General features: G+C 52.1%; 1 protein-coding gene across 1 annotated transcript; it reads left to right on the forward strand.

The window, feature by feature from the left end:
- Nucleotides 1-5272: 5272 nt before the first annotated feature.
- Nucleotides 5273-27568, forward strand: RHBDF2 (rhomboid 5 homolog 2). The gene is made up of 17 exons (XM_065415713.1): nucleotides 5273-5401; nucleotides 6124-6251; nucleotides 10639-10831; nucleotides 13000-13212; nucleotides 14690-14827; nucleotides 16028-16153; nucleotides 16468-16667; nucleotides 17264-17375; nucleotides 18417-18491; nucleotides 19099-19260; nucleotides 20822-20928; nucleotides 21692-21755; nucleotides 22081-22175; nucleotides 22835-22910; nucleotides 23580-23680; nucleotides 24174-24327; nucleotides 27149-27568. Exons 1-17 carry the CDS (start codon nucleotides 5273-5275, stop codon nucleotides 27566-27568), a joined length of 2493 nt encoding a protein of 830 aa, XP_065271785.1.
- Nucleotides 27569-27622: the final 54 nt, after the last annotated feature.

The following is a 27622-nucleotide window of genomic DNA, read 5'->3' on the forward strand; positions in this document are numbered from 1 at the left end:
TCCCTTGGAAGCCCATTCCAGACCTTAACTTCCCTTAGAGTTAGGTTTAGAAAGTTTTTCCTAATATCGAAGTCTCCCTTGCTGCAGATTAAGCCCATTGCTACTTATCCTACCTTCAATGGACATGGAGAACAATCGATCCCCATTCTCTTTATAACCGCCTTTAACACATCTGAAAACGTATCAGGTCCCTGCGCAGTCTTCTCAAACTAAACCATGCCCAGTTCTGTGGGTCTCAAACTTTTTTTTTTTTTTACTGGCGACCCCTTTCACATTGCAAGCCTCTGAATGCGACCCCCCCCATATAAATTAAAATTAAAATTTTAATTATTATAAATTAAAAACATTTTTTTAATATTTAACACCATTATAAATACTGGAGGCAAGCGGGGCTTGGGGTGGAGGTTGACAGCTCACGACCCCCCCATGTAATGACCTCGTGACCCCCTGAGGGGTCCCGACCCCCCGCTTTGAAAACCCCTGTGCTAAGGCCAGATCTATACTATAGACCTATATCCGTATAACGACGTCACCCCTGAGCAATGTAGTTACACCGCTGACCTAACCTCCTCCGCCCCCCTTCCCCCCCCCCCCAGGGTGTAGACAGCACTCTGTCGATGGGAGAGCATCTACTGGCACAGAGGCGGTAGCTCTGTCGGCAGGATAGCGCGGCATGTGAAGACAAGCCCTGACTAATGGAAGCCATTTCTGCTGGGCCTGTGCTGGTTGGTAGCTGTTACTGAGCACTTTCATCATTAGTCTTAAAGCGCTTTCACAAAAGAGGGTAAAAATCATCCCTATTTCAGAGAGGGGGAAAACGACTTGCCCAAGGCCGGGTCCTTGGCAGAGATGGTAACAGAACCCTCCTATGATACCCCAGGCAGTTCCTTTTCCATTGGACCATGCTGCCCGTTCGCCTTCAAATCCTAATTTGTGCAAACCAATGTGCTGAAGACTTTGATCAGAGGGTCTTAGTTTTTAAGACTCCTACAGTAACTGGGCTAATGTATTTCAAAGGCACCCAATCAGCTGAGCGTCCCTGCATTTGTAGCTCTGAGCGTGGGGTTTGCAAGAGGTCAGGATGGGGGTAACACACAATGGATCTGTTGGCTTTTAATTTGGTCTCTTGTCCCACCTTCCAGCTCCAACACTATTTTCTCTTCATTTCTCTTCTCACCCCTTCCCCTCCCCCCTCCCCCCCCCAGCTCCCAAATCCCTGTGCTAGAACCTTGTTTATAAACATACAAGCTAAACTCCACCCATGCTGCTGCCAGCCAGGAACAGAGCAGGCTTAGAACCCCCCTATTCGCTACATGGTCCCCACTAGCACCACTCTAGCTATAAAGAGAGAGCAAGTGATTTTTAACCCTTGCCATTCCCGCTTCAGATCGCGCTGGGCTTAGCCTGCCTGACCTAAATAGTTATGCAAGGAGACCACTTAAAAGCTGCACTGCAAATCCGGCTGACCCACTGCCCACAGCTTTCACCGCTAGTCCCTCCAGGGCATGTTTCCTTGCTTGGACTGAAGGGCCGAGGAAAGTCCCTTGTTACGACAGCTTACAGCCGGCCCGGCTGCGAGCTCTCTCATGCACCTGTGGCAGTGGGCTTACCACAGCTCTCCCTGAGCTGGCTGCTATCATTAACTGTGCTTGGGTAAGTCTGCACCAGGCTGGGATTATGGGCCTATCCTGTTTACATCAAGGGAGCCTGGGGCTAGAGGAGTGCTAGGGTAACCCTTACATCCATCGCACTTGCCCGGGTATCCCCATCGAGTGGCATTCCACCAGTACACACTGGGAGTAGTAGAGAATCCGTCCCATAGACTAGAAGATTTTGCTCTAAAGCATAGAATCCAAATACAGAAGAACGCAGTAGGGCATGGCTGTTCTAGTGCTCCGTTGTTCACAAATTGGTGCAACAGCTCAGACGGCGCTGGCACAATCTCCTGGGAGAGCTGGGGGTAATTCACTGCCCTCGTGAGCAGCTGGGACAGAGGGCTTCCATGCCTCTGGGCTCAGAAAAGGGCTAATGGGGACGATGTACTTTTCTGGCATGTTGTACCAGGATCAGAGAGGGGAGTTCTGAAGCAATGTCAGCTGGATGCTGAGTGTGCTCCCGCTCGTCAGAGGCAGAATCGCAGTGGGACCAGGCCAGAGCGGGGAAGGAGTGCTCTCGTGGGCCAGGCTTTCTCTGCTAGTGAGAACAATGAGCCAGCTGGCAATGCGGCAGCAGCAAGCTGGCAAACACCTGGCTCATGCAGAAGGCAGAGAATGCAAAATGCCTGGTCTCTAATGATCTGCTTTCAAGGCTACTGAACAGAGTTAGGATATTTGTGGGGGGAGGAGAGAGAAATGAGGGGCTGGTAGCACTGACTCCAGGGTCACTAATGCCATGTGTTCAAAAATAGTGAATCAGGCCCCCCAAAATCATGAGATTTGGGGGGGGAGGGAGGAATAAAACGCAAACTTGAGTCGTCTCTTGTCTTTTGAATTTTTAGCCTTTGGGCTCATGCTTGGGTCACGTTTTCAAGTTTTTCTCTGCAGCCAGCAAGGCTAGAAACCGTTTTTATGAATGCAGAGGTTCACAGTAATCCTGTGACTCCAGGAGCTGGGGCTTTAATTAAATCATCAAATGCCACGAGACTCCAAGAGATAACACTGTAATGCATCTCTGCTGGTGCTCCTGAGTCCTACCCAGGGCATCCTCTGCTCACCTGGTCTCTGCCCAGAAGAAGTTCAAATGAAGCAAAAGTGGGCCAGTCCCAAATGAAGGCTCCGTGTCTACTAGGCGTGTGGAGGAAACAGACTAGCTCATTTCAGTCATGTCAGGGTTTGTGTGAGGTGCATGCAGTAACCACTCCTGCTCCTCGGCCCTTTCTCGTATGCGTGTTTGATTTACAGTTCCGTAGTGTTGCTCAAAGTTCATTTTAATGCTAGAGATTTTGCTACCAAACTTCCCACTCATTGCTCTTCCTGATGCTGCTCACTTCTTAAAGTTTCCCCCACCCCGCAGTGGGAGCGTTGGCTGGTTGGTGAGTGGCCTAAATAGCTGCATATGTGCTTCTGCTCTAGGGCACAAAGAGGAGATGTGGGCCCCTGCCCCTAAGAAGCAGCTTCCAATCTAAATAGATACCCCCAGCACTGCACGAGATGGAAAGGGTGGGGGGGCAGAGAAGTGCTATTCCGTGAGTGCACTAAAGGTTTATAGATTACGGCCAGGAGGGACCATTACATCCTAGGACAGCCTGTGCTCGTTACTAGATGTCCCAAAGTCTACACCCATCCTGTGTTTCAAAAGCAAGGGATGCTGACTGCAGAACTGAAGGGCTTCCGTCATGTTGCCTTCAGAGAACAGCCTCTGCAGAGGGAAATGCTCTCTTGTCTCCCCAGACTGAACCTGAAGAGAGCTGGAGGGGACAGCACTGACCCCAGCTAATGGGGAGTTGTGCCATCCCTGTGTTTGTAGTGAATGTGAATGGGCTGCCCGGTACGATGCTGTCTACTCGGCCACCACTCCAGTGTAGCACCCACACCTGGGCTCTCCTCCTTGGGACTTCCTGAAGATGCTCTCCTAGCTGCCTTTGCTGTAGGGTTAGAGTGTCCACACACTTCCATGAGTGTCTACACACTTAGCAGCCATGGAACAGGATTAAATGGTAAATGGAAGCTGAAGCGATGGCTGGCTAAATTCTGCGGTGGTGTAGAGCTTTCTCTCCTGCCCACCCTTCTTTCCTCTTCTTCCCCCCCCCCCTCCTTTGAGAAGGGTAGGTGAGTGACCTTCACCAGCCAGTTTGCTGAGGCTTCTGTTGAGCTGGGAAGAACTTCTACTGTGCGCCCCACACACACCATGTCCCCAGTGCTAGGCTGAGTGATTTTAGCTAGACTGGGGCAGGAGAGACCATAATGTATCATGTTCTTTCACACTCGGTTGCTCCAGATAGAACCGTGGTGTAACCACTCTCACGCTCCTATCCTGACTGACTAGTCCACAGGCCTTTATGGAGATATACCTATCTCATAGAACTGGAAGGGACCCTGAAAGGTCATGGAGTCCATCCAGCCCCCTGCCTTCACTAGCAGGACCAAGTACTGATTTTTGCCCCAGATCCCTAAGTGGCCCCCTCAAGGATAGAACTCACAACCCTGGGTTTAGCAGGCCAATGCTCAAACCACATACCTTACAAACCAGAGATGGCCAAGACTTCTGATGATCCACTCCCTTTCCCTACGAGTGCGCCGGCTCATTCTCTACAGGACACTTTCTGGTGGGAATCTTGCTTTCAATGTCTGGAGAGTCCCACTGCTTCCGTGCGGAGACGATTCCAGAATGGAAATAGGTCTCATGGTCTGAAACTGTTTCTACTATTCAGCTTCAGTGTCCTTTCTTGGTTTCATCTCCTTCCACTGAGCTCAGAGCAATTGCCTAACGTGGGGGTCGTAGTTCTGGACCCACGCCAGGTTAGTTCTTTGAAAACTGGAAGTCTGCTTTGAGTGGGTGTGACTTCCGATGGCTTTCCTGCTGCTATGTTCAAGCTGCGTGTACTGTAATCTGTGCGTAGTCGTCAGCTCACGTTGCCAGGCATGTCTCTAACTCCACAAGCACCTTGGGCTGGAGGCGAACCTCTTCAAAGCCTTTGTCTTTGCTTTGTTGAGCTGCAACGTCCAACCCTCCTGGGCAGCATCGTAAGTCAAAGCGCTTGATAGGACTAGTGGTGGGAGATTTGCCGCATGGTTATGATAAAGAACAGCTTAGACCAGGGGACTAGGAGGTGGGAATCTTGGTTTTTGTTCCTATCTCTGCCACTGAATTGCTGCGTTGGGCAAGTCCGCTTGCTTTTCCCCGTCTGTTACATGGGGATAATGGTGCACGAGTCAGACGTGTTGTGATCTTTGGGTAGCACTTGAGGATCCTTGGATGGAAGTCACTGTAGAAGTGTGAAATGTTGATCTCTCTAGCAGCATATGGCTGAGGAGCAGGGGCTCCCACTGGCCCTCTGGGAAGTGGGTAAAGGAAAGGATTCTGCATGTCTCTCCTTGCAACAAGCACTTAAAGAACTAACGTGCCTCCAGGGGGTCTCCACAGTGCACAGACCCATTAGCGGGTATCTGCGATAAATCCATGAAATGACCATTACCTCACCTTCCCCCTAGAGAGGAGACTGATCAACCTCCTCCCCTGTGCAATCAGCAGTGCGGGCCAAGAAATCTAGGGTCTAACTTCTTTTTTCCCCCCTCTCCTCCCCCTTTAGCCTGAGTAACTCCTCCTGTTTGAGATGTCGTCCAGCGATAAGAATGGGGGCAGCCGGTCGAGCACCAGCAGCAGCCGCCTGCAGAGCAGGAAGCCGCCTGACCTCTCCATTACCATCCCACCGGTGGAGCTACAGGAGGAAAGCAACCCAAAAGTGGTAAGAGGGGGATCCCCGATGTCCCAATGCCTGTTAGTTCCCAGTGACCCAGGAGGGTGTGTTGGGGGAGCAGGGGCTTTCTTTGTAGCAGTGGTAAGGGACTAGGGAATGCTGCTCCACTGGGAGCATGGTCGAGCCCCAGCCCAGCACCCATCTCCTGTCCCATTCTGATTAGATTCAGCCCTGAATGCTGCCGTTTCCCAGGCTGCTGCCCATCTGGTTGCTCAGGATGATGTGCATTGACAGCCCATCTCCAAGGGGTTAGTTGTTCCCCAATTAGCTGCCCGTTATGAAGTGGCTTTACGGGGCTCCCTCCCCACAGCATTGCTCTTCATCCCTTCAGCCAAGGGTTGGGAGCAGGAGCTGTCTAAGGGTCCTGGGATGTGCCAAAGGGTAGGCGGGTGGGGTGGGGGACTCAGTTTTGGATTGGAGTTCTTGAAGCTGCTCCTTGCTTCCCCATGCTGGCAGCACATCTGAACGTGGGACCCTTCTGTCAAGCTCTTAATTTAATTTAAGGTCAAACATAGGGCGTGCCTTGCGCGAACTCGAACATGTACGTAGGGGGGTTGAGCCCTGGTGAGAAGTAGGTCAGTCTCTTGGCTGACAGCTCTGCTCCCCCCCGCCTCCCTTAACAGTGGGTTGTGGGGGGGATCCCAGCTATACACAGAAATGTGTTCCCCTCCCCAGCTCTGCTCCTAACGGCTTGGCTCCCCTTCCAGCCTCTGAAAAACCCAGTGTATCAAAAGAGCGTGAGCCTACAGGAGCCCAGAGGGAAAAGGGATGAGAACGTGTTGGAGAGACGTCCCGGCTTCCACAGACAGACCTCCCTGTCCCAGAGCATCCGCAAGTAAGGAGCATGCAGCACTGGGCGTTACGGCACCAAGTGTCGGACGCTGCAGCACCTGGGGCTGGGCTGTGGGGAGGGGAGTTGAACAGATTTGGCTCCCTGCTTTTCTGGTCTCTGCCCTGGCTGCAGACGACGCGCTGCAGGACCAGGCGTGGAGGTCAAAGCTGCGTGTGTTAGAATCAGGAAGCTGAAATAAGTTAACCAGGTCCCATGTTGGGTTTTCATCTGTTTGTGTTTTGCCCGACTGGTCGCTGTTCCAGGAACAATGCCAGTCTCCTCCATTAGAATTCAAACTTGTGTTTTTCACAGATCAGCGCCAAAAAGCAAGAGGCCGTTTCTCCGTAGTATTTACGTGGGGCTTTCACAGGCGCATTCACTTGTGCTTCTGTTTCAGCACCAAGCGAACAAGCCTGTTCCCAGTGCGGTGCAGGTACCAGCGATGTCGCCAAGAGGTCTGAATTTCTGGCATCCCCTGCTATTGCAGGCCTGGGCCCCTCCAGAGCAGAGGCTGCCAACTGAGCTAAACTATGGCAGGCTTCTGTGGGTGAAGTGGCTAGGCTAGGATCAAAGAACTCCTTTCACTTGTTGTGTGAACAGTTTGAACGTCGCATGCACCGTGTGTGTTCTTAGACCCTTAATGCCACATCCACGCTGCCATCGGGGGCGTGATTGCAGCGCAGGGATCACACTGTAATGCACGTTTGGAATGACGAGCGGTGGCGGCAGAACCTTTGGATGTGAGAGGCCACCTTCCTGGATCCATGTGCAGAGCTCTCCCCAGCCCTCCAGCGCAGGGAGCCCAGAATGAGAGCTGCATTGACAGTGGAGAAACAAGCAGCGACCACAGTCCGGAAGTTTGCAATGGGAAAGCATTTTGGCATTGGGAAATTCACAGTGGGGACCACTCTCATGCAAGTGTATAGCCCCATGAATCGTATCCTGTTACGCAGGACTGAGACTCTCGGCAACATGCAGGGGCTGCTAGTGGATGGATTTGCAGCAGTGGGGTTCCTGAGCTTCAGTAGGGTGATGGACAGCACTCGTATCCCTATTTTGGCACCAGCCCACAGCAACAGAAAGGGCTACTTTTCCGTGATGATGCAAGTGTTGGTGGATCACCAGGGACGCTTCACCAATATCCGTGTGGGTTGGTCAGGGAAGGTGCATGATGCTCACCTCTTTAAGAACGCAGGACTTTCCCAAAAGCTGCAGGCAGGGGCATTCTTTCCTAACTGGCGGATGTTGAAATGCCAGTAGTGATTCTGTGCGACGCAGCCTATCCTCTTTGCTCCCATGGCTTGTGAAGCTGTGCACCAAGGGCTTGCTGTCTGAGAAGACCCATTCTGTCCTGGTGCATTTCCTGCTCCTTGTCCTGCTGGGACTCTCATGCCTTTTTCCTGTCCTCTCTATCTTTCTCCATGCCGTTGGTCATGTTGGCTCTCCAGCCCCCTTTGTTCATGGGCGGATGCGGCATTGACTTGTAGGATCTCTCAGAACGTGTCCTCCCTAGTCCTCTTCTTTCTTCTCCACAAGGCCAGGCATTCTACGTGTGTGGATGGGTCACCCCCTCAATGCCACCAGGTCAAAATAGACCGATGTATCATTACATTTACAGTCACAACAGAAAGGGAAGAACCAACATCAAAACTCCCTCCCCTTATTCCCATAAATCCTTTTCATGAGAAATGCCCGGTGATGGTTGTGCTGTGGAGCACCTCAGCTCAGCCCCGCCCCAGCCATGGTGAGTACGGCCTGCAGGGGCGAGGAGTTGAATTTTCTGTTTCATGAAGCTACAGAATTTCAGCCCCTATTCAGCATGGGTCTGAGTACAGGGCAAGGGCAGTAAATACTGGCACTGGCTTTCACAGGCAGTGGTGGTTTTTGTCTGATATATTTCACTGGGAAGGGGCACAATAGACCAGTGAGCCCAGCTGCTCTTGGTGTCCCAAAGTCACCTGAGCCCATGAGCCTCTGGCCTGTTTCAGTGGTGCTAGTGGGACTCCTCCCAGATGGCCTGGGAAAGTGTCCTGCGGCCATGCCTAGAAACGCTAGGGAGAGGACTGCCTCCCTGACCATTGCATCGCGATCTCCAGGGACATCCCTGTGTTCATAAACAGCTCCTATCCTCCCCTCCCGCTTAACCCAGCAGAGGAATGAAAAGCAGCTGCCTGCTCTTCCCTGCTTGTTGTACTGCTACCTCTTCTCATACAACGAAAAGTCGATAACTTGGGCATGGGCCGGGCACCAGCTTTAAACTTAAACGTAGTAAAGAAAAATGCATGCGTGCACTTCCCCAAGTTCCTTTCCCCTTCATCCGTGGGCTCATCCATGCTCACATGGCGGGACTGGCTAGTCTCCAGCCGAGTATTCAACGGGTCCTGGCTAGCAGCATGGTTGGAGTTCCCTGCTGTGTCCCCTCACCCCCCATGACAGGGATTGCCATCTCAGGCTCCTCGGAGGCATTGGCAGCATTCTGTGAGGTGCTGGTGGGATCTCTGGTGAGCAAGGCATACAATTTATTGTAAAAGCATCAGATCTCCGGTGCAGCACCAACTTGACTGTTGCCCTCCCCAGCCTTGTGGTATCCCTGGCGAAGTTCCTTCACTTTCTCACTGTCCTGCTGCTGATCCCTGTCTGCGTCAGAACTCTTCGCCTGCATTCCCCGTGCAATCTGCTTGTAGATGTCCACGTGTCTGTGGCTGGTCCAAAGTTCTGCCTGCACAGTCTCTTCTCCCCACAGGCCCGGGAGATCCTGTCTACTCCAGGCACACTAGCTTGTCTACTACCTCGTGTGCATGGCGTTGGAATGGTCGTCTGGGCAGCTGCACACTGTGTGATGAAGTGGGACTTTCTGTAATATTTTTATGAATCCCTTGTGTGCCTCAGTTTCCCCTATATGCTGTGGTGTTACCTGGTGAGGGGAAAAGGACTGTTTGCTCTCAGGGCAGGCTCCGAGACATGGGTATTAATGCTGCCTGCCTGGCTGAGCTTGAAATGCGCCCTTTAAAAAAGACTGGCTGAGACCAACCTCCCGTCAATGGAGGATACGAGAGGAGGATGACAAATCCAATCACCCAGGGCATTGACCCCTAGCCACCAAGGACCCAGCAGGAGGCAGATTTCCCCACCTCTCCTCAAGGAAGCTGAGCAATGTTCCCCAGCTGGAGAACAAAGGACTGGAGAGGTGTGAGGTGAGGGGGTAAGAGCTGGCTGCTGGAAGGAGTCGGGGTTCTCATCTGGAAACTGACCCAGGAGGTCAGACCAGAGCCTGAATAATGGCGTTCACCCAGCTTGGCTGGGCTCTGGGCTAACCAGAACGGCCTATGCTTCAACCTTCCTTTCTCTGTGCTACTCTAAGGACTTCACTGTGCTGCAGTTGACTAATAAACTCAACTGGTTTTTGATACCCCTTTGTGTGTGTCCCTGTAAATGCTTGGGGAGGTGTATTAAAATCTGCAGAGTGGACAAGTCTCTAGCAGGGGTCTGTCTCGATTGGACTCGTTGAACAGAGCTCACAGTGTGAAGCTGCAGTGCTGAAGCCCAGAGGTTCAGCAGTAGAAGGCAATGAGGCCACATGGCTCACCCTGTAGGAAGAGAGAGACCCCTTGGGGGTCTGGCACGCTGAAGGGGTCCTCCGAGGATGTTCCGAAGCTGGCGGTGTAGCACTGAGTCTCTGGATCCATGATGCACCCAACAAAGGTGATCAACTAGGTTTGCTCATCCAGGTGGGAAATCAGGAAAAGTCAATTCAAAAATATGCAGTGCTTTTAAAGGGAATGTGGTGGGCTTCCAGTCTCTGAACCCCGGACAGTGGAGTTTACAATTGTGACCAGAGCAGTCACTGTTGCAGGGAATGGGGCATTGTGGGACAGCTGCTGGAGGATCGGTTAGGATCGACACAGGTCGTGCAGTATCTACACTCACTGTGTTGACCTAAGTAAGTCAATTAAGGCTCTACGCCATTCGGAGGTGGAGGGAGACGGTGGGACGGTGGTTTTACTACATTGTCATAATGGGGCACTTACATGAATCGGAGACACATTTGAGTGTAGACACTGGCATAAAGAGGTGCACTGCAAAGCGATTTATGTCAACCTAATTCTAATATTGTAGACCAGGCTCCAGGTGCAATCACACACCCCAGATGCAGTGTGGACAATATCCGAAGTTGCTTACAGCTCTGGAGGTGGTAGTGGTGGTGTCTGAGAGGTGGATGGTGTAAACAGCCCAGAGATGGTCTATGTCAGATACTATTTTGCACTCCAATTCTGTATTTAAACGACTTGCCATGTTCTCTGTCGTGTGGACTTAGTCCCTTTGCACAGCGGCCTTTACATTCCTCCAGCAGAGGTGGGCACTATGTTTCTCTCAACGCTTGCTTCTGCAGGGGGACAGCCCAGTGGTTTGGTGTCAGCAGTGACTGGGAGGGAAAGCGGGAGCACTGGCAACGCAAGAGCCGGCAGCACTGCAGCATGCGATATGGCAAGCTCAAGGCCCCCTACCGAGACATGGAGCTACCCAGTCAGGAGGTGCCCTCCTTCCAAGGCACCGAGTCACCGAAGCCATGCAAGCTGCCCAAGGTAAAACTCTCAGGGGTGTGACGGGTTACCCCCACACACACACCGGGGTGCCACCTGATGTACTGGGGTCCCACTGAGCCTGCCCGTTCCACCAGCCTGGGCTCCCTCACCCTGTCCTGTGCCAGGCCCTCAAGTCTCCTCTGGCACACACCCAGGTAGGGCCACACCCAACTGCAGAAAGACACAGACACTGAGATCAGCTCTGTGTGGGAAGACTGCTCAGGGATTGCCCAGTACTCAAGTGCACAACCCCTTTGCAATGTAAATCCCAAATTGTATTGTCTTGTGCTGCGCAGAAATCTGTACAGCGTAAGCTCATGAAAATTGCCGCCTCCCTCAATGTGGAGGAATATATGCTCTCCCCCTCCCCGTTATGAATTGCACAAACTGGGTTTTAGAAAACAAAACCAGTTTATTAACTACAAAGGATAGATTTGAAGTGATTATAAGAGATAGCAAACCAATCAAAGTAGATTACTGAGCAAATAAAGCAAACATGCAAACTAAGCTCAAGACACTAAAGAAACTGGCTACAAGTAGTAATTTCTCACCCTAAATGTTGCTTTAAGCAGGTTTCAGAGATTCTTGAAGACAAACTTCTTTTGCTTGCAGCTTAGAATTCCAGATATTCCTTTCACAGACCAGACACCCTTTAGCCTGGGTTCAGCTCAGTCTTAGGTGTTTTTAGCAGTCATCTTGGGTAGGGATTCAGTGAAGAACTAACCCTGATTAACTCATTCCTCAGCCTTAAAAAGGTTTTACATATGGTGGGAATCCTTTGTTTCCCAGTTTGACCCCCACACCCTACCAGTGGAAAAATACAGCCGTCCAAGATGGTGTCCAGTACCAGGGTGACATGATCACGTGACCCTGCAGTGTCAAAGCAGCATCCCAGGAAGGTGGGAGATTAGCATCTTCAAAGACCTATTGTTCTCCCTAATGGTTTATTGACGAACCAGCCAGACTGATTGCAAACACTTTTTTGCAATTGATACATAGTCAACGTTCTTAACTTCAGATACAGAAATGATTCATGCAGATAGGATCATCACATTCAGTAAATCATCATCTTTCCAATGACATTGCACATGACCCATCTTGCATAAAACATACCTTAGTTATGCCATATTCATATCATAACAATAACTCTATGAAGAATATGGGGCATCGTGCCACAAGAGGTTTCTCCTGTCTTAGCGCTCACTTTAAATGATTGAAATGGGGATTCCTAGTCTGAGCCTGCCTCTCTGGTCTAGCGTGCAGGGGAGCAGGTGTCTTCAGATCAGACTGTTGGAGATCACTTCAGCAAAGGATTCCCAGAAATGCTGTCTGAGCATAGAATAGCCCTATTGTATGGGACCTGGTCTTATGGCTCAGGCAGTAGAAACTCAGACTTTTAGATCCAGAGGTTCTGGGTTCAGTAGGGTTACCATATTTAAAAATTAAAAAAAGAGGACACTCCACAGGGCCCTGGCCCCGCCCCTGCCCCAACTCCGCCCCTTCCCCGCCCCCTCCCCTGAGCGCCTGCATTCCCCCTCCTCCCTCCCAGCCATGAAACAGCTGCCCGAGCGCTACCGGCTTCGGGCAGCCCCAGACCTCCGGACCCTGCACCCCCGGCCGGGCACTTCCCCTCCCAGGCTCCAGCGGCAGCTGCTGCGTGGTGCTCCCTGACTCCTCGGCTCTGTAAGAGCTGAGCTGCCCGAGCGCTACCGGCTTCGGGCAGCCCCCATGCCTCCGGACCCTGCGCCCCCGGAGCGGAAGTGCCCGGCCGGCAGCGCAGGGTCCAGAGGCATGGGGGCTGCCCGAAGCCGGTAGCGCTCGGGCAGCTCGGCTCTTACAGAGTCAGGGAGCACAGCAGCCGCTGGAGCCCGCTCTAAGGTAAGCCAGGGATGCCGGAAGCTGGGAGTATTTTTCCCGGACATGTTCGGCTTTTTGGAAATTCCCCCCGGACGGGGGTTTGATTACCAAAAAGCCGGACATGTCCGGGAAAAACCGGACGTATGGTAACCCTAGGGTTCAGTCCTGGCAGAAAACCCACTCACAACAGGGTTCACTTGCATAATGCGTATCTTTGTGTCTCCCTTTTCTCTCTTACATTCATGTGCACACGGAGCTGAAAACCGAACCTAGTTCACTAACTTCTGCCTCTCTGTCCATGTGACTCTAAGATCGTAGACCCTTTGGCCAGAGGCCGTCCATTCCGGCATCCGGATGAAGTCGATCGTCCTCGGACCCCTCACCCTGTTCTACCACCCCAGACGCCTGGAGTCCTCTCCCTGACCTCCTTCACCAGCGTGCGGTCGGGCTACACCCGTTTGCCCCGTAGGAAGCGGGAGTCTGTCGCCCACATGAGCTTCAGGGCAGCTGCGGCTATCCTCAAAGTGAGTTCTGCTTGTGAATGCGTTCCCAGCTGAGCTGCTGCCTAGTGAACCTTCCTCAGAGACTCGTCCAGAGCACCCTTATGTCCTGTCCCTTGTGTGTTCTCAAGATCTGAACTGGAGCCCTTACTAAGGTTCTCCCAGGGCTCTGCAAATGCAGTCATTTTTTCCCCCACGACACTTAATGCAAGACCATTTGCCATTGCATTCTGGGACATTTTGCAGACCCCAAAATTTTTGTTTTGATACTTTTGCAAAATGTTTTGTTTGGACAACATACGCAATGTCAATTGACATATTGCAGTGCTTTATTTTAAGTGGAATTTTAGTTAAGAAGTTAAATGGTTTGAGTGAACAATGAACTGTTTTAAGCAAATCAGCGTTGAATGGCAACCCTTAACATGTGAAGATTTTTCTGATTTCATTGCATTAAAACCTAGTCATGGGTGAGTTTCTGCTGGGGCCCATTAGCAGACCTGCTCTGTACTAGAGAATAACCTGGTTTCACAGGCAATATGAGCCAGATGTGGCTCACCTTGTAGACAGAGGTGGTTGAAAATTTTCTGACAAAAGAGTTTTCCATCAGACCATGCTAATTTGACAAAATCACAACACTTTACTGGAATGTGGTGTTTTCACTGACATTTTAAGGGGCCATGATGGAGAATGTTACATTTTGAGAAGGCCAAAATGTTTAGACAAATTTGGAGATTTTAACTTTTGGGCCCGATTTCGGATAAAACCAGATTTCAGAATCTCTCTAAATTTTCTGCAGGATGGAAAGGCCAGTTTTGATTAGCTCTAACCATCGAGTTTGGCGACACTGGCATTTTGAGCTATGTTTTTTAACATGTTCATGTACATTAATATGCAGCAAGGCAGTTAAGCTCTGGAACAGGCTTCCAAGGGAGGTTGTGAAATCCCCATCACTGGAGGTTTTCAAGAACAGGTTGGACAAACACTGTTCATGGATGGTCTCAGTTTGCTTGGTGCTGCTTCAGCACAGGTGGCTGGACCTGGTGACTCTGGAGGTCCATTCCAGCCCCACATTTTTCTGACTCTGTGACTGAGAGTTCTAGTGTGGGCAGGACACACACTTGTTGTTTTTACCTCGAGGCTGGAGTGTGATGGCTGCACTTGCCTTTTTACTGCGTGTTCTAATCTCTGATCCAACGATGAAGGTGTTTGTGTGGCTGGTGCATAATTGGGATTCTGAGGCATGTTATGGAACCATCATTGCTTATGTACTGCTGGGTGCTGGCGGAGGTGCATGCAACACTCTGCAAACCTCCCCAACAGAGATCTGAAATGCTGACGGCTTCCTTCTTTGGGAAATCTGTGTGCAGATTCCCGGCCATCAGGTTAATGCGCTTGGCCTTCAGCCCCAAAACTGCCTCCTGGTCCCCTGCTATAGTTTGGCAAGGTACAGCTTTACTAGTGCATTTCATCACCCAGTGTTTTGCCTTTTCCTCCATGAAAGGGACGTTCAGTTTTGGAGCCCTCGGCATCGAAACAGAGAGGCAACAAGCGGAGCTTCCTGTATCCCAGCATCCCGGATGAGGACATGGTGGATGCTGCAGATACGCTGGACTCCTCATTCTTCAGTAAGGCAAGCATGGTTCCATGGTCTCCTAGCTTCACCCCCTCTCCCCTGCGGCTTTTCCTTGAGGCCGAGTCACCGGGTCTTGGACCCCCTGGGGCTGGTGATGTGAGACCCCGGACTGGCTCTGCTGAGACTCCAGTCTGTGCATGTTGATGGAAACTGGGGCTTCACTTCCCTAGCTGTGAGATTTTGATTTACACCCAGTGTAAATTTCCCCTCTCTTCCCCCCTTTTATTTTAAATCTTTCTGACACTGGTGTATGGCATCCCAGGCTGTTACCTTACAGGTCCCGTGCCCCAGAGAGCTTTTACTGCTTGGGACACTGACCTTGCCTTCTATCGCCCAACACCGAATAATTCCCCCGCCCTCCCAATCACACTCTGTTAAACTTGTTGTTTTCACTGTTTTTTGGGGGGGGGGGTTGCTTAATATGCTGGGAGTGAGTTCAGTTTTGAGTAGCAGGGGGCCCAGAGGCTACAGTCTCTATTCGCAAGCAAAGGGGGAAATGCACCTTAATTATGGTCACTGGTTTCTCCCTACGTACGTCCCATCCCACAGCAGCAACACTCAGCCACATCTACGCTGCGGGGACTAGAGCAGCGTAGCTCTGGCGCGGTAGCTATGCTGGCTCAGCCTTGTCATGTAGACACAGCCCAGAGAATCCCTCTAGCAACCTAGCCACATCTGCACCACGGGCTAGGTCAGCACAGTTATGGCGCTCAGGGATCTAGACTTTCATACCCCTGAATGGTGTAGCAAAGTCAGCTTAAGCTTTAAGCGTGGCCCAGGCCTTCGGTCTGATTTAGATTGTAAGGTGTGCGAGGCTGGGACTGTTTGTACAGCACCTAGCACAAAGGAGCTTCAATCTCCGCTGGTCCTTAGACACAACTGTAATAAAAATTATTGTAATAGAGCGTCTCCAGCGCTGCAGAACCCAGATCTGCTGTAAGTTCTTGGGACAGGAACCATGGCTTTTCCTTGCCCGATTTGTAAGACCCTGTTAGTGCTCAGTGAATCAAGGATCAGATACCACGATGCTGCGCTAAGCATAAATCTCTCCATAGAATTAATGGTTGATCGTCCCCCATCATCCCACAATGGCCCTGTCCTGAAGCCAGGTCTAAGCCAGGAGCAAGTCTGGTTGGAGCACCATCTGGATCACTTCTCTGTCTGAGCTAGGCCATCACCCGTGTGTCTCTGCTGTGTCCCTCACAGATAGATGCGCACGAGGAGATGTATTCCATGCCGGACGAAGTGTTCGAATCGCCACCCCTCTCAGCCGCTTACTTCCAAGGGCTTCCTCCTCTGGACGGCGCCCGATCCTCTGAGGTGGAGCAACCTGTTCTGTGAGTATCGGTTCTGGTTCGGGGCTGTGCCGCAGAGATTTGCCTGGTGCCCCTGAGACTGGACATGTGCTGTCCTGGATATTCTGTTCCTAGGTAGCTTCTGAGCTGGCCCATTGCACTGAATGGTGCTGGGGTGGGGAGCTGGGCTAGATATCCAGCAGGGACTTGGCCCCATCCCTTTCCCTGGCAACTCCTTTCACTTCTGGCACCACTGGCCATGCTGTGATGAGGCCTTGCATGAAAGGGAGTAAAGCATTTAACTCCACCTCTTTGAAGGGAATTGAATGAAATGCTTCTCGCTGCAGGAAGGAAGGTGTCGGGGTCTCGGTGTCGGCAGTCCCCGGTCCTAAGAGAGGCAAGCGGATCGCTTCCAAAGTGAAGCACTTCGCCTTTGACCGCAAGAAGCGATACTACGGGCTGGGGGTGGTGGGCAAGTGGCTGAACAGGACGTACCGCCGGAGCATCAGCAGCGTAGTCCAGTCTCAGCTGGAGAACACAGACAGTCACAGGTGAGGGCCGAGCTCCGGCTGGATGGGGGGGATGCGGTTATAATGGGCCGGGCTGATGCTGGATCCTAGTGCTGCCCCGTATGTAAACGCTGGGCCTGGTTCTTGATGTTGGCTGGCGTGGAGTTACTCCTGATTGACGCCAGGGGAGCGAGATCAGGATCGGGGCCCACACTCAGTGGTTCCAAACATACACAGCAGGGGAGCTCTATTCGCTTAAGTTCCAGTGCCTTTGCGGGCCCCTCATCTCAGCAGATATCCTCCCAGACGAGGAGCTGCGTTGGAGAGTGGGGTGGTCAGGGAAAGGGCTCTGATGACTTGACTTCCATTTTAGTGGTCATGGATGTAAAATATGCCTTGCACTGGGGTTGTGAAATGCTAACTAAGGCAATCCCAACAGCAGCTCGGCCAATGCGCCTCCGAACCCAACCTGCGTATCCCCGTCCTGATCCCCTTCTACATCTGCCCTGCCATGTCCCCGCTGTGTCGGATGTGGGCATCTCCAGCCTGCTGGTTTAACGCGAGTGAAGGCTGGCAGGGACGGAGCTGCTCAGTCTGTGACGAGTGACCCTTGTTTGTGTTTCCCTTCCCCTCCCCAGGCCGTATTTCACCTATTGGCTCACCTTCGTCCATATCATCATCACTCTGCTGGTTATCTGCACGTATGGCATCGCGCCAATCGGGTTTGCCCAGCACGTGACGGCGGAGTTAGTAAGTTTCATCGATACTGGCTGTGCCCATTTTAGGGTCTTGGTGCTGTCTAGCCTATCGGGTCCCTTGGGCTAATGACACCTCTGGCACTGCTTGTCTCTCTGGGGAATCCTGTCTCCAATACCAGGACTCCAGTAGCTGATTTAAAGCAAGTCTGTTGCCCCAGCTCTGCTGAATGCCAGCAAAATGGGGATTATCCCATGCAGGCTTAATTCTCCAGCATCTCTCTATGCGTACAGTTAGCCAGGTGGCTCCCTTTCTCTCCTAGGTACCCAGGCACTGAAAGGAAGGCAGGAATTAAGTTTCCTGGGAAGATGGCCAACACTTATTCTTTCCTGTAATCTATTTTCTCCTCTTAACCTCACAGTCTGGAAAAAGCAGCTCCTTGTCCAGTGGGTGGTAGTACATGTACAGACAGACTTGGATTTCTTTGGGTTTTAAATGGCCTTGGGAGTGATGGGTTACCATGTTTAGCGTCTTTGTGACTCCATATCAAACGTGCTCAGTTTGTGAGCAACAGGAACGTCTTTCCCCCTCCCTGATCGCCCTGAAATCCATCCTGGGATCTTGGTAGCAAGGATGGGCCAGTGGATAAAGCACTGGACTGGGACTTGGGAGACATGAGTCAAATTCCCAGCCCTGCCACTGTCTTCCTGTGTGACCTTGGGCAAGTTACTTGATCGTCTGTTTCTCCTTCTGTAAAATGAGGTAGCACTGCCCTACCTCAGAGGGGTGCTGAGAGGCTAAAATCTAATAATGATCATGAGGTGAGGCTGCACAAGTAGAAAGACTTGAAATGAAGCTGGTCTTCCCTTGCAGGCCAAGTTATTCTCTAAATTACACCTGGGCAACACAATGAAAGCTCATGTGTCGTTAAGAACCTTCACTGTTCTATGAGCCAAAGAGAAGCCAACCTGACTCTTGGATCCCAGGCTGAGTTTGCAGGGCTGGCAGTTGGAAAAATCCATCTTGTTAAACCTTGGGGTGCTTTTTGCTGTGAATTACACCGTGTGACTTTTAAACATTGTGCCCACTTGGCAGGTGCTGAGGAACAAAGGTGTGTATGAGAGTGTGAAGTACATCCAGCAGGAGAACTTCTGGATTGGCCCGGGCTCGGTAAGGGACATGTCTAGGTTGTTTTTTTCCCTCTCCTCCTTTGCCCTGCAGGAGACAGAGGAATTTACACTTTGGTGCAGAGGGAAGGAGAAGCGAGGTTCTGACAGCTGCTGTCCAAACGTCCCCTGCACACCGTTTTATCTAGCAGGTCAGGCCTGACCTATTGCAGCCCCGTGCTGTTCCATCTCTGGGTTCTCTCTCAACTCCCATCTGTGTTGCTGGTAACTTGTTGTGATGTGGCTCAGCCCACTGAGTGCTATAGACTGTGACAGTTCTTGGGGTACCCTGGACTGAGAGCCACCTTGTTACCCCCTAGTCTTGCCTGGGTGTTAGCTCCTCACCCCACCAGACTTTCAGCCACTCGAGTGCTCTCCTCGAGGCTATCCCAGCCCCATCTGCCTTGCAGGATAACAGCAGGTGCACCCAAGTCCCTGGGAAGCACTTCCCTGGGATCCAGCCCCTGACACTGGCTACTCACAGAAATCCCAGCTCCTCTGCCCCAAAGGTGCAGTGTACCCCAGTTTTCCCTTAAACCACCACTCCTGCATAACACACAGCACTTTAATGGCACAAAAAATGGCTTGTATCAAATTGTATTGCGTTTCAGATCGACCTGATCCACCTGGGAGCCAAGTTCTCCCCTTGCATCCGCAAGGACCAGCAGGTTGAGAAGCGCATTCAAAAAGAGAGGGACCAGGAGCGTAACTCGGGCTGCTGCGTCCAAAACGACAACTCGGGCTGCATCCAGACTCAGCGAAAAGACTGTTCGGTGAGTGCGCTCGGCTGCCTAGCGCCTACGGGACCAGGAAACCTCCAGGAATCCCAAGGAGAGCTGCAAGACTAATGCAGGCAGGGCTTTGGGGTGGGTACAGTGCGGGGGAGGGGGAAGACTGACTTCTTGCTGTGATGAGGTCAGGGAAGGAACCAGGAAAGATACCCGCTAGCGAAGAACCAAGAGAGTGGTGAGGTAAGGTGGGGTTTGAGTGTAAAGTGGTGCTGACCTCTGGCCTTGTCTCGTTATAAGTGAGTGTTGTTAGGAATCAGGACCTCCCTTCTGATGGGCACCATTTGCATTTCCTTCCATCTTTGTGCCTAATGCTCTCCGCAAGCTAAGACTCTTAAGTATGAACAATGCAGGAAGCCCACTGTACTTGCCTTATTCTTATGCTTCTGCGTATTAACACTGCGGAGACTACTAGAGAGACAAATGGAAGGAAACTTAAGAGGAGCTCCTCAGATGGGAAGTTCTGATTCAGTTCACGCCATCTCAGGGACCTGATGAACCTGAAAACTAAGAAACTAGACTGGATGTTTCATACCCCTGCTTTATGCAGCTAGCGGGACATGCACCATATTGAATCACTTTCCATGATCACTGCAAGATTAATACCTGCCTAGTATGTGGCATTTTAGATCCCCTCTAATCGTGCTTCTAATTATTAACCCACATCACTTATTTCTTAATTCCTGTACCCATTTGTGTGCTGGGTTACTCTTTTCATGGAATCTTCCATGTTCGCTGCACCAGGCACGATGAGAGAGCAGCAGGTGGTCCTTCTGACCAACTCTGCACCTGGTACTGCTCTTCCTGGCTGCATGCTGCAGAGATGACTTGAAACCTTGTGCATCTACATGCATACTGGTGGTCTTGCACAGCAACTGGCAGTGTGCGGGGCTCTGCTCATTTGGGTGTCATGTCACGTTGCTATGCCACCCGGGGAGGCAAATTCAGTTGCTCTCTGAAGATGTTTTCTTCAAGTTGGCCCACTGGATGGACAGCAGCTAATGTGCTAAGCAGGTTTGTGTTGGGGTCGAACGCTGGCAACAAAGTCGTGAATGACACATGCAAGAAATTAAACACTGTATCGCTGCCATTTAAATAACATGAATTATGACTAGGGGGTGCTGCCACGGATTCTAAGACTTGTGCAATGCTTAAGGGTGATTTCTTGCATCTGATTTCTTTCTCTCACTTTTTAGAGAACATCCTAAATAAAACAAATTGATTTTTAATTCAATGGTTTTTTCCCAATGTGAGTCTTTTTAATGTTGTGATAGCTATCAGCTACAGGGTAGGGGAAAGGGAATTAGGGGGAGCTCACCCAGAGGACAGGAAGCATCTCACTAAAACAGCCATCCAGGAGGCGATATATGATGCCAGGATGGCTCTTCAGCCCAGGCGGGTGGGTGTTTGGTAGTGCAGAGAGGATTGTGAGGTCTGACTGAATAGACCCACGTTTGAATAAGCTGGTTTGAACACATCAAATTTGTGTATCTGTTTAACAACTAAAAAACCCCACTCTCCAAATTCCCGTTCTCTGGAACTGCAGGAGACGTTAGCTACTTTCACAAAGTGGCCAGACTCTAACTCCCCGACGATCCTTGGCAATTCCAGCTGGAAGCGAATGTCCGGGGCTGTATGCCATCAGGATCCCAGGTATGGGCACCTTTCCCGGGAAAGTGGAGGGAACAGGACAGGATGGGTTGTTGAATAGGAATGAGGGATTGGAGGCAGGCCGTGATATGTCTCCATGTCTGCAGGGTGGCTTGAGAACCATATACCATGGGTGGAGGTGGGTGGGTCTTGTGTTCGGTATTTCCAGCTCTACTATAAAAGGGTTGTACTAAGGGAGAATGTTCATGCCCATGGTACCTTGCATCTGAGGATCTCAAAGCACTTTTCCAAACACACGTGCTCTATTTTAAAGATAGGGAAGGAGAGACCGTTAACTGAAACAGTCTTTCCTGAGCGCTCTCAGGAAGTTGGTATCAGCTAGAAGTAGGACCCAGAAGTCCTGACTGCCAGTCTTGTGCTGTAACCATGTCTGTCTGTTTGTCGTAATTAATGGTGAGACGGAAGAGAGATGAATTTACCTATTGGATGTTTACATTTGTGTGCACGTCACCAGGGCCTCTGGGCATGTGACACGGTACACCCAAGAGCACATTAAACTGTCTGTGTTAGGCAGCGCGCAGTCCCCTTCCTTGTACTGCCGCAGTCAGCCTGGACAAGTCTGACACTCCTAGACCAAAGAGAATGAAGTGGGGACTCTGCACTGAGGTGGGAGGGGAGAGAAGCTACCCAGACCCCTACGAGTGCCCGTCAAGGACTGTCAGCGAAAGGCTCTGGGCTGTCAGAGGGTCCCAGACAAAGGGTGCACCAGCAGAACCCTTCCTCACTGATTGCTCCATTCCCACAGGACGTGCGAGGAGCCGGCCTCCACTCCGCCTCACGTCTGGCCAGATGACATTACCAAGTGGCCGGTAAGGAATCTCCAGGGAATATTTTGCTGTTTCCCTTCCCGTTCATCGCCGGAAATGCCCATAGCGTTCTGGGAGGGGCCTCCTGGCCTAGAAAGGCAGAGAAATAAAAGGCACGTGTCTTTTGGCTAAGCTGGGGAATCCTTGTGACCAGAGAAGTGCTAGCTTGGAGAGAGGAAGGCCCTGGATGTAGCATACCCCAGCGTGCTGGGTCTGGGTGGTGGAACTCCCCTTTGCCCGCTGTCCATGAGCACTTGTGCCCTCAGCTGCAGGGACCAGTATGTGCGTCTCTCCCATTCTCTAACCAGTTCTTCACTCTTCCTTTTAGATTTGCACCTATCAAGCCAAAAACAACCACACAGGCTTTTTGCACCTGGACTGTGAGATCAAAGGGAGACCGTGCTGTATCGGTACCAAAGGCAGGTAAGCTGCTCCCATGCTCCTCCAGGCAGCATTCCTGATGCGACTGGACCTTGCCATGCCAGTGGCTAAGCTCCCTATTCTACTCATCGCATTAGTCTTGTGTTACACGGGTAAAGGAGAGGGGAGAGAGCCAAGGGCTCATCTGAGACAACTGCTCTGGACCCAGTGGGGTTAAGCTCATTCCCACTGGCTTTGCATATCTGACTCTGTCGTTATCCCTCTGGGTACATGTAGGATGTCCATGTGCATGGAAACTGCTATTGGACTACTCTGCCCTTGGAGACCAGTGTCCTGGGGCTATGCCTTATCATACGAGGGTTTGCTTCTTCGGTTAACTTCCTTGGGATCTTTCTTGGAAAAGATGCTTCCTTCTGGGACATACCCATTGTTGGCCAGTCATTGACTTAAGGCCCCTGTAGGTCTGCTGTGATGGGCAGAGAGCCCTTCTTGGGAAAGGCAGAAAATGCCACAGTGCATCAAGCCGGGAGCTGAGAGTTTCAGCCAAACCCTTTAAATGCAGCTAGACTAGACTGAACCTGGATAGACTCCTCCATCTTAGCCCTGGGCGGATGGGAGAATAAACAAGGATCTGGGCTTTAAGAGTGAAGGGGAAGGGATCCCTGCATGAAGTGACCCCACCTTGTCCTCCTTTGCGCTAGCTGCGAGATCACTACGCGGGAATACTGCGAGTTCATGCACGGCTACTTCCACGAGGGGGCAACTCTCTGCTCGCAGGTGAGCCAAGCCTGGGGCCGCTGGGTTGGAGAAATGATGCGCGGGGGGGGGGCCCTAACGCTCAGCCTGTGCTTTCCTGAGCTGAATGCTTTGAGCGTTGGCCAATGGTCAGGCTGGCCGTGTATCTCCATGAGACCGCGAGGTGGGGGCCAGCTGCCTTGAAGAGCTGGGCCCGCACACAGCTCGGTGGTGGCTGGGAATAAAAAGGGGTAGATTCTTGCTGGTCCCGGGCAGAGCAATCCTAGGGACGAGGGCGTGCTCTGGGAATGACAAGAGCCTGATCAATAAAGCAGCATCCGGCCCTGAAGCAGCCTGCAATGGTATCGCAGTACCTAGCAGGCAGGAAAATGCACTGCCTGGGAATCAGCTTGGGTGCCAGAGAAGTCCACTCACCCCGTATCTGTGCTGGGCACCCATGCTGCCCTGGTGCTTTGCCCCTTAACTTGTGGGAGTCACGCTCCCCTCTGACCTGACCCATTCATGGTGGGGTTTTCGATGTATGTCGAAGCTGCTTTGCTGGACCTGATCAATAGCCTGAGAACGTGCTTTGCGATGAGTCGGCATCGCCTGTGCTTTTCCTCTCCAGCCTCCGTTCTCCCTAAAGACTCAGATGTGGCTGTGAGCCAGCACTGCTCGTTTCACCCTGTGGCGCTTTCCCTTCCGTTTCAGGTCCATTGCTTGGATGATGTGTGTGGCCTCCTCCCCTTCCTGAACCCAGAAATCCCGGATCAGTTCTACAGACTCTGGCTGTCCCTTTTCCTTCACGCCGGGTAAGAAGCAGGGTGGGTGGGGTGGGGATCCTCCGTTCGTCCAAGAGCCTCCCTTTGCAGCTTTGCCTCTGCCTCTGGCAGGCCCAGTGATGTTCACGCAATCAAACGAAGTGCCCTGGACCAGGGATGCGACTAGCGGTTGGACAGTGGCATGTCCATTGGTTGAGCCACTCTCTCGTTACTCCCTGACGTGACAGATGCTATGGGTAAAGGGTTAATGAAGAACAGCATGAAACTGCATTTCCCCCACCCAGCCTCCAAGAATGAAAATGTGCCTGTCCCTGCACCCAAACGGTCCCCTAGCGTCCTCCTGCAGCTGCCAATCCAGACTCCTCTGCCGGGACACCACTTGTAGGAAATGAGTTAGGTTTTGATTTAGATGAAGCCTGAGTAGCTCTAATCCCTGCTGTGAGTGGGTGATGGAGTGGGGTGAGAGGGAATGGGATAGGTGCAGGGGGTTGCAGACTAAGCATTTGTGTGTGTATTTCCATAGGATAGTTCACTGCCTGGTATCCGTGATCTTCCAGATGACAGTCCTCAGGGATTTGGAGAAACTGGCAGGCTGGCATAGGATCTCAATCATCTTCATCCTCAGCGGCATCACTGGCAACCTGGCCAGTGCCATCTTCCTTCCATACCGAGCAGAGGTAAGGGTGCTCTGAGACTGGGCGGTTTGCCACTGTCTCTCTAGCCCTGCCAGCTTTCGGCACTCTCGCCATCAGAGGCAAAGATCAGAGAGATGGGGCTGTGTAAGTACCCAGCCAGAGATCTAGGGCCTTGCGGGGGAGTGACCGTTAACAGCGTTGTTTAGTGCGGCTGCAAGGTGCTGGTTTGACGTCCCTGTGGGCTGAAGCCCTCTAGCTATCCACAGAGCAGGTACAGCACAGGCTCCAAGTGCACCAGCTGCCCCGCTCTGCCCTGTCGATGGGCCTCAGGCTGCCCCTTCTCTGGGGACCAGCTGTGAGGGTGAAAAAGCCAGGTCAGGCCTTGGCCTCCCTGCTCAGGCTACGAGTCCGAAGCACATGGAATAACTTGGAGACCCAGCAATGGCTTAGTGTGCGGGAACTGCCTGGCGGCTCTGCGTGGCAGGTCCCACGTACACTGGTCCATTCTACCCTCCATACAGTGTGTGATGTGGGGCTGCTCTCGGGTTGGTGGCCTGAGCTCATTTAACATTCTCCCCCGTGGGCATTCAGCCAGCAGCTGTTTTCCCTCGTACCCTTTGCCCTTTCTGTGACTGACGCTGCTCGTCACACCACCCAGCAGCTCAGGGAAGAGCTGAGAGGGCATCTCCGTCGGCTGCTTGTAACAGGCAACCTGGCCCCCGAGCTCCTGGCCCAGACCCGGAACGTGGGCTCGGTAGCCTGTGATGCAAAGGAAATGGATAACGGGATTAGCCACCGCAGCAGGATGGAGAGAGCGGGGAGAGAATTGGTGGTAGCGGTCCAGCTTTCTCGACTGCTTAAACCGATTGCTCTAGCACCTGAGCTGAGAAGGGAGGTTTTGGAGGGATTAATAAGTGACCCCAGTCTGCAAGGCAGCTGCTGCCTTTCGTTCATTCTTCCTCCTCGCTGCTTCCACCCCCCACTGCCCGACCTGTGGGGGGTCTCGCCACCGCACAGCCTTTTGCCCACTCAGAGGTACCTTCCTTCGAGCTGTCTGCCCATTTCCCCACAGGAAAGGGGTGATTACTATAGAGATCAGGTAAAACCACCCACACCTTCTAGGCTCCAAGCCCCTCCCTGGGTAAAGGGGAGAAGAGACAGCAGCATCCCTCTGAGCCATGTCCTTTTACAGCCAAGTGAGAGGTGGGGGTGCTTGGCACCTCCAACTCTAGGCCTCAGCGCCCAGTGCCCCAGTTCAGGATTGGGGCCCCACTGTGCTAGGTGCTGGAGGAGGCGCTTACAGTCGGAGGATGATGGTTTTTAAGGATGCTCTGTAGCTATCTGCTTCGGCACTGACTTTCCAGGTGTAGCTGCCCCTCCGGGGCAGGGGAGTTTATTCTTTCTACTCGGTCATGGCAGTCGGGAGTGGGGGGGGCTTCCTGAACTCTGAACTGCATTGGCGCATACATATGGGGACAGTCGCCCAAGGTGTGAACACCTAGGGTTATAGCTTAGAACTGGTTCCTTTTTAAAACCGGAGTCGACATTGAGTGTAGACTAGTCCAAGGTGAGTAAAGGGCATATTTCAGCTAAACCACACAAATCTTCATCTTTCTCCAGACTCCTTGCTAGTGGGGATCGGGCCTTGATTTCTCTCATCAGTCATAATCCAGGAGTCCTAGGTACAGTAGCCTGATTAAAGAGAGAAAGTCCAATAAAGTTTTCAGTCTGAGTTGCGGCTGACCCATGTGTCCCCTTTACTTCCCTGATGCACTGGGGGTGCAGCCTGGCCCTAATCCACTTCTGTCTCATGTGCAGGGTTTGCACGTGCCACGCCGTCCCATGTACACGCACGTGAGCGTGCATGCACCCTGCGGGTTTACGCACCAGGCAGATGGCTAATCTGTCAGCAGAATTCTGATGGGCTTTGCATCAGATCACACACACGTAATCCCCTTGATTGGGTCTCAGGGTGATTGTTTGAGTTAGCCTGCGGGGCGGGATGGAGGCCGAGCTTGCTGGGGGATGGCTGCTGAGTCACCAAAAGTACTGACTTCTCTGGAAACCAGAGTACTGAACTCTTCTTTTCTATGGCCACTTCCCAGCAGGTCTGAGCAGCCCCAGGCACCAGGGCTCTTGTCCCAAGCCGCCAATGGGAGCATTAGGTTAATTCTTCCTTCCCCGTCCTCGCTGTTCCCCTGCTTCACCTCTGTCATCCCCACCCCTCTGGTGTGCAGAGTAGGGGGAGCATGCTGGTCAGTCCCCTTTGCTGGGTCTCTTCCTGTCTCACCCACCTGCACCAGTAACAGGTTCTGCCCTTGGATGAATCAGGAGCCAGAACAGAATCCAACTCACCCTCCCGTGGCTGTTTGCTGCCTGTGATAAATTACAGGTGTCTTGGGAAAGCTGATCGCTGTGCTAGCTGGATGCACCAAAAGCTGTCTGGAGCGCCATTGGCTTGAGCTGGATATTTGTCTTTAACTTGGTGTCTCTAGCGGTAAAGCAAAAGCAAGTGACAAGACAGAGCCCAGGCCACAGGGGAGCAGTTTATTGCTGTTTCACCTCAGGATTTAAACGAAGGACAGCACGTGTCAAAATAGTTGAATGAGCCCTTGCCGGGGTTTACCTAGTCCCAGCCCTCTGTCTACACACTAGCAGACAAAGCCCGGGAGTGGAAAGAGAGGCACCAAGAGAGCAGTGACTTGCCCAAGGTCATCCAGCAAGTCAGTGGCGGAGCAGGGAATAGAGTCTGGTTCTCCTGATTCCCATGGTGCCCTAACCACTGGACCACATTGCTTTTACTCCTGTAACTGAATTAAGTTTGAGTGGGACCCACTGTAACTCCCATCTTTATCTCCCTCAGGTTGGCCCTGCTGGATCCCAGTTTGGCTTGCTGGCCTGCCTCTTTGTGGAGCTCTTTCAAAGCTGGCAGATCCTAGAGAAGCCCTGGAAGGCTTTTCTGAACCTCTTTGGGATCGTCCTCTTTCTGTTTCTGTGCGGCCTCCTGCCTTGGATCGACAATATCGCCCACATCTTCGGCTTCCTCAGCGGCCTCCTGCTGTCCTTTGCCTTCCTCCCCTACATCACCTTTGGCACCGGGGACAAGTACCGCAAGCGGGCCATGATCATTGTCTCCATGCTGGTCTTTGTGGGTCTCTTTGCGTCCCTGGTGATCTGGCTCTACGTCTACCCCATCAACTGGCACTGGATCGAGTATCTCACCTGCCTGCCCTTCACCAGCAAGTTCTGCGAGAAGTATGACCTGGACCAGGTTTTGCACTGACCCCTCAGCCTGGAGACAGGGCAGGATGGGGCAGAGGTTTTAACATGGAAAGTT

The sequence above is a fragment of the Emys orbicularis genome, chromosome 13 (genome assembly GCF_028017835.1).
Source record: "Emys orbicularis isolate rEmyOrb1 chromosome 13, rEmyOrb1.hap1, whole genome shotgun sequence".
NCBI classification, from domain to species: domain Eukaryota; kingdom Metazoa; phylum Chordata; order Testudines; family Emydidae; genus Emys; species Emys orbicularis.

Excerpts from the sequence above, each read along its gene's own strand:
- RHBDF2 (XM_065415713.1), top strand. The coding sequence starts at position 5,273 with ATGTCGTCCAGCGATAAGAATGGGGGCAGCCGGTCGAGCACCAGCAGC. Across the intron at positions 16,154-16,467 it reads CCTCTGAGGTGGAGCAACCT|GAAGGTGTCGGGGTCTCGGT; the intron begins GTTCTGTGAGTA and ends CGCTGCAGGAAG. Across the intron at positions 22,176-22,834 it reads TGTATCGGTACCAAAGGCAG|CTGCGAGATCACTACGCGGG; the intron begins GTAAGCTGCTCC and ends CCTTTGCGCTAG.